The 10,764-nt window shown below is 55.8% G+C and overlaps 1 protein-coding gene across 7 annotated transcripts; it reads right to left on the bottom strand.

Annotated features, from left to right (window-relative positions):
- Positions 1 to 1,245: 1,245 nt before the first annotated feature.
- DNAJB2 (DnaJ heat shock protein family (Hsp40) member B2) lies at positions 1,246 to 9,299 on the bottom strand. 7 transcript variants are annotated; one of them, XM_042950225.1, is made up of 11 exons: positions 8,840 to 9,008; positions 8,452 to 8,557; positions 7,692 to 7,801; positions 6,551 to 6,604; positions 6,256 to 6,378; positions 5,440 to 5,532; positions 5,102 to 5,204; positions 4,842 to 4,912; positions 3,326 to 3,532; positions 2,535 to 2,592; positions 1,246 to 2,190 (listed from the first exon to the last, which is right to left on the bottom strand). In XM_042950225.1, exons 2-10 carry the CDS (start codon positions 8,514 to 8,516, stop codon positions 2,555 to 2,557), a joined length of 864 nt encoding a protein of 287 aa, XP_042806159.1. In that variant the 5' UTR covers positions 8,517 to 8,557; positions 8,840 to 9,008; the 3' UTR covers positions 1,246 to 2,190; positions 2,535 to 2,554. The 7 variants fall into 7 exon arrangements, 5 of the variants coding, with proteins under 5 accessions (XP_042806159.1, XP_042806158.1, XP_042806160.1 ...); XR_006205715.1 differs by having other exon boundaries at positions 2,399 to 3,532; positions 8,840 to 9,010; XR_006205716.1 differs by having other exon boundaries at positions 2,535 to 3,532; positions 8,840 to 9,010.
- Between the last annotated feature and the right edge of the window lie 1,465 nt (positions 9,300 to 10,764).

Raw genomic sequence — 10,764 nt, 5'->3', positions numbered from 1 at the left:
GCAAAGTGCCAGCACAACTTAAGCAAAAGTAGCTGAACTCTGGATAGCAGCTTGTAGACCAGGCTTATGAGACATCACTACAGGCATTCACCTGGGGGCAGGGAGCACTTTCTCCCTTTCTCCACCCGCCCCCAACCCTTCTCTCTGTACGTTCCAGAGGACCCCTCACCTGCATGTCAGGAGGCATCCTTGGACGAAGGTGGTGGACATAGAAATGAGGCAAAAAGAGCCTTGGGCCTGGAGCTACTTGGGAATTAAGGCCTCTTAACCTTGCCAAAGCTGTCTCCCCTCACAGGAAAAACAGGGGCGTATATCTGCCCTGCACAGTGAGCAAAGGGACCAGCAGGCAGACCGAAGCGCCCCCTACACCTCACCTGTGCTCTGCTGAGGCTCAACTCCAGTCTCAAAGACTAGATAGAAATGGGCAAAACAGCTATTGGTCAAACTTCTAGCAGATTCGCTCTTTCGAGATAGGGGTTTTAAATTCCTCCTTCAGGGCAGGTGGCTTCCTTGCTTTGAGGAAAATACAGCATAAGCCCTTTGGCAACTGAACATGAAGCAATGCACTTTTCCTGGGATGAGAGAGGGTCGCTGGGGAGCCACACTGCTCTGCTTGACAAGGGAAAGCTGCTTGTGCCATGGCTGGAAGGGCATCACCGAAGTTGTCTGGGGAGGAGGGAGGCGGAGATCCCTGGCTTTGTCCTCCCTAGGCCCTGATGAGTTTGGGGGGGCCTGGACTCTGGGTGAGGTGGACTTGGGCCACTCCATGTGGGAAAGGCAGGCCTTTGAGACTGGCCACTGGCCTTGAGGTAAGGGAACCCGGCAGGGCTCAGTCTATGGGCCTCAGGAGTGTGTTATTGCAAGTTATCACGACGTGTTTCGCTACTTTCTGCCATCCACATACTTGCAGCTATAGCTTAGTCTGGTCCTGGCTGTGCTGCAGCACATTGGGTGGCAGGTCCCTGCTAAGGGGAAGCAACAGCTGCCTGGGGAAAGCCACTTACAGGGCCACAAGTGCAAGGGCAGAAGAATGTGAGCATTTCTGGAGATTCGACAGTGTACGGGGGAAGGGCAGCCTGGTCAAAGAGGGACTTCTGCTGTCAGCTAGGAAGGCTTGTGACCTCTAGGTGTTTGGGCAATGGGGCGGGTTGGTGGGGGGAGGGGGGGCGGCATGTTACCCTCTGGTCCCTAGGGTCCCTTTGGGGCCACCCTGGAAAGGAAGAACACAGGAACACAGCACAGCACTGAGCTCTCAAAACAGCTTTATTGACTTCCAGTGTTTCTCCCTCTGTCTGAGCTCAGCCCAGCTGGCTTTGATAGGTCTCTGAGATACAATGTCACAGGGTTAGCACTCTGGCTCCACCGCTCCCCTCCCTGGCCCCTGGGCTCCCCAGGCAGGGAGGAGGAGAGGCAGCTCGTTTGTGTTGGGAGAAAAAGGATGGGCAGCAGGGTCAGAGGCCAAAGAAGCCATACAAGCAGCAACATGCCCAGAGCGCCACACACACCAATCCTGGCCATGCGTGTGCGTGCACACACACACACACACACTCACTCACACTCCTTCCCTTCCAAGCTCTCTGCCTGCCCACACCCATCTATCAGCCTTCTGGGGTCATGGCCCGCTTGTCGATCCTACCCGGGCTTGGGGCTTATTCCTTGGAACCCAGGACTGCCCACAGGGAAAGAGCCTCTTCCAGATGCCGCAGCGCTTTGATTTGTACGCTGTAAGCCCGGTGCCAGCAAGAGGTGTCAGGGGAACCGAAGCTTGGTCCATTACCCCTTCATCCACATTCCTGCCACCCCGGCCAGAGTCAAATCAGATGACAAGATCTCCCCATCTCACAGCAAGTGACAAGCCGACCTGGGCTAGAACTACATGTCCCAAGATGCACAGCTCCACAACCACGCACCGCTTCCCCCAGATGATCTGTCAGAAATGAGGCAGGGTGCACTGCATTCTGGGACTTGTAGTCCCCCAAAGACAGCACCAAACACCCAGGGAAGAGTTCACAGGCTAAGACTATGGATGCCTCCCCACCCGGCCCCCCACCCACCACCCAGGCCCAGCTCTACGCTCAGCATGGGCGAGAGAGAGGAATGGAGGGTCCCCTCCTAGTGCACAGGGGAGGGCGCTGTCCTGTTGGAACTGTGCAGCAGCTCTGGATCCGGGACATCCAGCTCAGAACACATCTGAAGAGAGAGCGGGGGCGGGGTGACAGGAGAGATGGTGAGCAGCAAGCCGTGGAGGATGGGGCCAAGCATGCAAACCTGGGCTAGCCCTGTGGCTCCTCCCTGAGCCCTGATGCATGGTGAAGCAGGACGGGGCACAGTCCCCTCCTAGGCCTCCCTCCTGGGGCACCCTGGCCTTATCCCACCTCTCCAGGGATAGCGGCCTCACCTCTGCCTAGTCCCGAGGCCCTGGGGCAGGCTGAGGCAGCAAGAGGAAGGGAGGAGGAGTGGGCTCCAGTTCCGATTCTGGACGAGAGGCTCCCGCCCCACCCAGCTAGCCTCCCCAGAAGACCTTATGGCCCTACCGGCCACAGCATCTTCCTGGTCACACTGAGGCTTTCTTGGGGAAGGAAGAAGGGAGTCCTAGCCAGATGGCATGAAAGCAAGCGATGCGGCCCGCGGGGAAGTGCAGAGAGAAGAGAGCGAGGGAGGAGCAGCAGCACCAGAAGGGAAGCAACAGAGACGTCAGAGCTCAACGCTGCACAGAAACCAGGGTGGGGTGTCTGCAGCTGGACAGGGAGCACAGGAAGACTCCCCGGTGTAGCTGCCGACTCCGGCTCAGAGAACCCCAGGCCAAGTCCTCCTTCCTTGAAGTCATCAGCAACACAGGTGGCAGAAGACCTGGGCACAAGAGGCCCGACCCACACCACTAATGCCCTTTAGAAACTCCCCATCTAGTAGGAATAAGTGCATCCTGGCTCCTGGGAGGCCCTCCCACTGCCCGGAGGCCCCCCCACCCTGGGCTGTGCCAGGGACCTATCAGCTGTAGGCTGAGCGGAGCAAATCCCGAGTCCACCCCGCAGTGCGGGTGGACGTGGGAGGGAGACCTGCGGGGGGAGCACGCAGTTGGAGAAGGGCTCCGGCAACCCAGGCCGTGCCCCTCTGCTCCCAACAGTGAGCAGGACCCCTGGTGGCCCCGAATCAGGACGGTCTGGGCCTGGTGATCAGAGGATGAGGCAGCGAGAGGCCTTCTCCTCCGGGGACGGGCTGGGTTTGGTCGCGTCCCCCCTGGCAGCCTCAGGAGCCCCCCCCATGCCGGGATCTTGGTCCTGAGCCTTGGGCCGCCCCTGCCGTCGACGCTGCGCCCCCCGCCCACCTGCCGGTTTCTTCCCAGCTGCCTCCATCTCTGACAGGCTGTAGGCCATGGCGAGCTGCAGATCTTCATCATCCTCAGAGAGGTCGCTGTCAGAGGGGCGGGAGACAGGGGTCTGCCGGACCTGTGTGCCCCCGGACCTGGAGGTGACAGACTGTTGCTGCTCACGCCGGCTCAGCTCCAAGCCCAGTGCCAGGTCGTCTGGGACACCTGCAGGAATCACAGCCGCTTGCGACCCAGGCCAGGGGAACCCTGCCAGGCTGCCTCAGGCAGCAGCAACTCTGACCACTTCCAGCCCCTCCTATGGAACCGGCCCACATGCGTTTTGGCACTTAGCATGGTGATCATGCGCACCGGCAGGTACTCCGCTCCAACAGGTCCGAACAGTCTCCTTGCCAGGGGCCAGTTACTCAACCTCCCTAAACCTCCCTTTCCTCATCTATAAAATGGAAATGATGACACTGTCTGCATTGTCAAATCGTTCAGATGACTAAATAAGACAGCCCTTGAAGCATACTTAGCACACGGGGCTCGCAGAGCTATGGAAGCGGAGCTGTGGTGACCAACCCATTCCTGTGGGAAGAGTTCCACCCCAGGAATCCTGCGTTCTGAGTGTCACGCCTGGCTTTACCCCTTACTAGGTAGGACAAAGCCTGGGGCTTGGGGCTATTTGGGAGTCAGGGTCATTGAACCATGCTGAGGTTCAGTCTCCTTCCATGAAAAATAGGGTGAAAACAAAACAAAACAAAATAAAGAAAAGTAGGGCGAGTACCAATAGCCCTGCTTTCCCCCTGGCTGTTTCAACAGAGGTCATGTTATGTGCACAAGTCCCTTCAAAATTGTCAAATGTTGGGGCGCCTGGGTGGCTCAGTCGGTTAAGTGTCCAACTTCGGCTCGGGTCATGATCAAATGGTTCATGGGTTCAGGCTCCACACTGGGCTCTGCACGGACACTGTGGAGCCTGTTTGGGATTCTCTCTCTCCCTCTCTTTCTGTCCCTGCCCCACTTGCTCTCTCTAAATAAATAAGTAAATAAACAAATACATAAATAACTTTAAAAACATGCTGGGATGCCTGGGTGGCTCGGTCGGTTAAGTGTCCAACTTCCACTCAGGTCGTGGTCTCACAGTTCGTGAGCTTGAGCCCCGCATCAGGCTCTCTGCTGTCAGTGCAGAGCCTGCTTCAGATCCTCTATCCGCTTGCCTCTCTCTCTCTCTGTCTCTCTCTCTCTCTCTCTCAAAAATAAATAAACATTTTTAAAAAATAGTCAAATGTTCTACAAACACCACGCGCCCACTAACGACGATGGTCATTAGCTGGCCCTCTGAGACTCCTCGGTTCCCTGCCCCAGCCCCTTTCCCAGGACCCCCCTCTCTGATTTTGCCAGTCTGGAATGTGGCCGCCATTCCTTCCCTGCCCCAAAGGAGTTTGGAGAGGAGCAGTTTGGGAAGGGGGATCTGGGGCCTGGGGCTGGGGCTGGGGCTTCCTGCCAGGGACTGGGTGGCGGAGCCGCTCCTCACCATTGATTGTGACTGACTTCAGCTGCCCGTCTTCTTCCACTTCCACCCGTTCCTGCCCGTTCTCCATGATTCTGTGAGAGACGGCCCAGTTCGGTCAGCAAGCGTGCACGAATCCCGCAGGTGCCTTCCACACCCTGGGATGCCACAGTGGACAGGACAGACTCTGCCCACAAGAAGCTGACATTCTAGTTGTATGCCGCCCCCCTCCACCCCTCACCCCCTCACCCCTATGCCCAGTATGGTCCCAAAGGAGCCCTCACCTGCGTGTCGTGATGCGGTGTCCTTGGACAAAGGTGGTAGACGTAGAAACAGAGCGAAAAGCACCAGCCCCAGGACTGAAGGAGAAAGATGAGGAGGAGAAATCTGGTATGGAGACAAAGGAGGAGGCGGAGAGGTTGTCAGAGGGAGGACGGAGCTGGCATGCCGCAGTCACCATGGGCCAGAAGCCTTTGTGGGGTCTCCCCGCAGAACTGACAGAAGGCAGGGCTCCAGACACGCAGGAGAGAGGCTTGAGCCTCTCTCTCACACATGAGCTGGGAGCTGGGATGAGGGGTTCCAGGGCCCAGAGCTTGCAAAACAGGGAAGGGAAAGCACTTACCGGAGTGCCCAGGGAAGGAGGAAGAGAAGGTGAAGAAGGGGCCCGAGTGTCGGGAACCCCGGCTCTGAAGCTCTGAGAAGGGGCCAAGGTCATCTGCAACGAGCAAGCAGATTACTAATCGGCAAAGAGACTTGTCCCCCAAATTGTGTGAACCCTGTCAGTCTAGAAATGTAACCTGATAAGCCTTTCTGATCGTTTTTCTTTTTTGATTGGACTTGTTTACAAATTAAATTTCTTTTTAATATCATATATGGAAAAGACCCCTGGCAAATTCTGTCCACAGTAAAAAATAAAGGAAGGAAGGAGGGACGGGAAAGCGGAAGGGGGGACAGCCAGTTCCTTCCGTATAGGCAGGTAAGCATGGTGTGAAGTCGGGCAGACCTGGCTATGAGTCCTGGCTGTCCCCTTTGCTGTGTGACTCCAAGCAAGTTATCTGAAAGTACCTTTGTTTTCTTAGCTGTAAGTGGAGAGAAAATGATCCAACTCACAGGGTTCATGTTAATCATTCAAAAAATGGTATCTGTTGTTTGTGATGTCATTATTATTGTCACATGGTGCTTTGAGTCTTGCTTTCACGGTTGCTATTGTGCAAGCCTAACAATGTATTATTGTTACTATCATTTAATAAGGCGAGTCTCTGTGGGTTCAGGCCTGTGTAAGGTTCTGTCCCAGCTGTCACTGGATCCACCCCCACAAAATCTTCTGTCTGCGGAATTCTGCTTCCCCTTCAGCCTCCTGCCTCAGGGCCTCCCGGCTGATGGACAACAGGCCTAGAGCAGGAGCCGGGCCGGTAAGAGGCCTCCCGAGCCCACTCACCAAAGAGCTCCGCAAAAGGGTCTCCGCTCCCGAAGAACTCCCGGAAGACCTCCTCGGGGCTGCGGAAGGTGAAGGTGAAGCCGGGCCCACCACCACCAGGTTCCGCTCGAGATGGGCCAGTTCCTGGAGGAGAGGCAAGATGGGAAGGGGGCTCAGAGCAAGCATCTCACCCTGAGCCAAGGGACCCCACTGAAGGCATGACCAGGGGCCTCAAGAGACCATCCACCGCAATAACCTGCCCTCCCTCTCTCTTCCATGAGCCGCGTTCATCCCTCCCCACCCCCACTCCACCTACCTGCCCCAGTCAGCCCTTCCCGGCCATAACGGTCGTAGATCTCCCGCTTATGCTCTGGAAAAAGAGACCAGATCATTTCTCCCTCCCTCTGGGATGATGGCCTCCCCTTCCAGACTGGGACCCTGTGAGGTCTGCCCAGTGACTGACGCTAAGGACGCAGCAGGGCACACAGGGGACGCGGGCTATAGGTTTTAGCAATGCCTGCTCTTCACACAGTGGCTCCTTCTCATCTGTAAAATGGACACAATAACAGCACCCACCTCACAGGGTCATTGCAAGGATTAAATAAGATAATCCACATAAACTGCTTAGCACAGTGCCTGATAACTCAGTAAGTGTTCAATAAATGCTAGCTAATAATTACTACTGTTGGTATTAATCAGGGCTTAGCCTAAATGTCACCTCCTCAGAGAGACCTTCTGTGACCACTGTAACAAAAAATGGTGCCCATTAATCCCTATCAACATCACCCTGCTACTTTCCTTCAGAATACTCTTGTCTGTGTACTTCCTTGGTTAATGTCGGTCTTCTGGACCAAAATGGAATAAACCCATCAGGATGAGAACAGTGTCTGCTTGTCCTCCATGGTTCCCCAGTACCCAGCAAGGACCCAGCACCATAAACACTCAATGAATATTTTTTGAATGAAGAAATAAATAAAAGACAGACCTGGATTCATATTCCAGCTCTGTGTGACCTGGCGTAAATTACTTCACCTCTCTCAGCCTCAGTTTCCTTGCCTGTAGAGTGGGGGTGATAGATCCTGCCTCACAGGATGGCTATGAGGACTCCTGGAGAGCACACCCACCGGTGCTTGGCACAAAGGAGGTTCGGTACACGTAGGTTACCTGCCCTGCTCCCTTCCCTTTGTCAAGACCCATCCTGCAGCTATCAGACCCTGGGGAGCACACACTGAGCACAGGGCATCAGGGAAAGAATAAAAGGGTGCTTTGAACGTAGCAGGTGCTCACTTGAATTGAAGCAAAAAAGAAAAAAGTCCCCGAGTCCCCACAGGGAGGTGGCGGGGGGGCACTTAGATGCCAGGTTGGAAAAGGCACAGAGGAGACAGGAGGTGGCAGCATGGCTTTGGGAAGCAGCAGGATGGGGCGTGAAATGGGGGTGCCCTGCCCCTGGCCCTTACTGTCTGACAGCACTTCATATGCCTCGGCCACCTCCTTGAACTTCCTCTCAGCAAATTCTTTATTATCCGGGTTCTTGTCTGGGTGCCACTGTAGAGCCTTCTTCCGATACCTGCAGGAAGTGGTTTCAGAGGGGTGGGTCAGAGGACAAAAGCAAGCACTTCCCACCATGGAACAGAACGGCCCATTTCGCCCATTAGTCCGCCACGGTCCTTTCCCCACTCAGATAGTGTCCACCCGGCAGCCCGGGGCCGCCTCTGCTGCCACGTTTTAAGGAGTCCCTCTCTCTCTCCCTCCCCTCTGCAGCCAGTGCTAGGGGCTGTAGTAGCAGCAGATGATCATGTAAGCCTGAGAAAGCCCCAGTCCTAACCCCTCCCTGGAGCGCACTAGGGCTGCAGAAGTTAGAAATATGTGTTGCCATGGAGGGTACAGGGCCCCTCCTGGTCACAGGGCTTGGACCTGTGAATCCTGCAGGTATCCTGACAAAGCCGACCCCCAGGGGCTGGGACTGGGGTAGGAGGGAGGGGGGAGGCGGGATCCACTGGAGAGGGCCCCACAATGCAGCTCCCAGCAGAACTTCTTGCTAAGGGCTTTCCCCTACTCTTCCAGGGGTCTTCTTCCTCACTATAGAGGGAACCCTCCCCCAATCCTTTCTAAGGCCCTAGCTCTCTCGCGGCAAGGCTCCTGAAGGACCCCATGGCGGTGTTGGGGTTTGGGGGGGCGGCGGTGAGAGACTTTCTGATGCGCAGCGGAGGCACTTACGCCTTCTTGATGTCATCAGCGGACGCACTTCGCGGCACGTCTAGGATATCGTAGTAGGATGCCATGGCAACTCGTCAGTAGTCAGATGGGCCTCTCCTCCTCGGGGCTGCAGGAGAGGAGGAGGAGTCAGGCAGAAAGAACCGAGGGCCCCTCCCTGGGGCTGGAGACCCCCCGAGGGAGCGGGAACAGCTCCCAGCCGGGAAGCGGAGCCCACTGGGTTCTGCTCGGGGCCGGTGACGAGGCTCCCTCGGGCTGCCTTATCGGCCCCCCGCAGGCCGGTGCCACGGGCTATCTCGGCGCCCAGGCCCCGGGAGCCCTATCGCAGCCCCCTGACTCCAGCAGCCCGGACCGGGGCCTCCCAGCCTGACCCGGGGCCCCCCGCCCGCACCTCCTCCGCCGGGAGTCCCTGGCCTCCTGCAGCGCCCCGCCCCTGCCCCCCGCCGGAACCGTCTGGCACCGGCCGCCGGGCTCGCGGCTGCTGCGTAGGACGCGCCCGGCCCAGCTGTGCGCGCAAGCATGCGTCAGCGGCTCGGAAACTACTAGAGACCCAGAGGAGGCCGGCTCGGCCTGTCACCCAGGGGGCGGGGAGGCGGGGGGCTGCTGCAGGGGCTGCCGGGAGATGGGGGCGGAGCCGGCTATTTTGGGCTTGCACCCGGTCGACGTCATCCCTGGACCGGACCCGGGAGACGGACGGCCGGCTGCATCCAGGCGTGACGCACTCTTCGGCAAACAAGCTACCCGGCCCGTGGTCCCTCTGTCGCTTTCCTATAAACAGGCTCGATGATCGAAGGCTACTCACCACCTCAAGGACTCACAGACTCCCCCTCTGGGCCTGAATCCTCCCCCTCCTCCCGCCCCAGGTCCTGAAAACAGGCTGCCCCACCTACTTCTCTGAGTAGGTCAGACCTGCCTGTCAGCGTCTCGTGACATCCTTCATCACACTCGTCAGAGATACAAGTCAGCACTTACTTGTTTGATTTTTTGATTGACATTTCACCTCCCCCACTAGCATGTAAATTCCACGGGACAGAAATTGTGTCTTTTTTTGCACTAGAGTACGGGAGCAGTAGTGGGGTTCAAAAATATTCTTTGCATAGTTAAATAACGAACAGATTGGAATCTCTTGTTGACAGTTTTGACACATTTGGGGGAGTTGGGGTTAAAAGGTAAAAGGAAAACAAATTTTTTTTTAAAAAAGGAAAAGGAAATTCTGCAGGCTCAAAATTTGTTTTTTGTTTTTTGGGGTTTTTTTGTTTTTTGTTTTTTTGGTTTTGTTTTTGGCTTTGTTTTGTTTTTTTTTTTTTCTCCTAGAGTGATCTCATGTAGACCTTGTCAATGATTCCTGGGTTGAGGACTCACTGGAGAGTTAGAGAACTTTCCAGAATTGGCTGCTACTTGATATCCAGGCCAATGCACAAGTGTTAACTGAACATCTTCTACATAGTAGATGCGGCCAGGCTGTAAAAAGAAGAATATGGCCCAATACCTGGCTTCACAGAGCTCCAACATGATGAGATAACCAGCCCAGCAATAAAGCCCACCAGGAAACCTCAAGGTCTTAAAAACAGAGCTGGGTTTGCAACCTGGCACTTTTGTGTGGCTTGGCAAAACCTCTGAGGACTCAGATTTTCCTACCTGAGTACAGGTAACGCCTAGGGCTGTTTGTTAGTCAGATGAGGTGTGGTGCATAGTATCCCTAGGTCTTAGTACATATCCTCTCTGGCATCATGATTGGCCCAAGCAGTAAGGCTTATGTGAGTTCAGAAGAGTGTTTTCGGCTGGATGACCTAGAAATGCTTCACTGAAGAGAAAGGCTTGAGCCAGACATGAGAGAAGGTGGTGTGCATTTGTCTGCTTTCCCTGGCTGCCCACAGTCTGACCCTTCTGCCTGCATTTGGGAAAGTCCCATTGTTGTAGGCCTGGATGGGAGGCAGGCCACCACCTGTCACAAAGCCCTGACACTTGCTCTCCCAGACTTCTCGGCTCCAAGGGTACAAGCAAAAGACATAAGCCCTGCCAATTGAAAGCTCCAACTGGGACTTTGAATGTGGAGCAAGTCACAGAGAGGCAGGGGCAGTTGAGAATTCATTTCCGTAGTGATTGTGACAGCGGAGTCAGCAGCGGCCTCTAGTGTCTGGAGGAGGAAATGTCAGTCTCAGTGCCTGGGTGAGAGGGAGCCTCGCTGCAGCCCCTGTTCTGTAGGGAACAGGGGTCTTTTAGGCAGGCTGTCCTGTGCCATGACCTTGACTATGGTGCTAGCTGCTCAGCTTCCCTTGGTGCCTACCTGTTTGTGGAGTCTCATCTGGAAGCCCT

This window comes from Panthera leo, chromosome C1 (assembly GCF_018350215.1).
Source record: "Panthera leo isolate Ple1 chromosome C1, P.leo_Ple1_pat1.1, whole genome shotgun sequence".
Taxonomy (NCBI): Eukaryota; Metazoa; Chordata; class Mammalia; order Carnivora; family Felidae; genus Panthera; species Panthera leo.
Note: the sequence above shows the minus strand (reverse complement) of the source record. Positions and strands in the feature narration are given on the sequence as shown.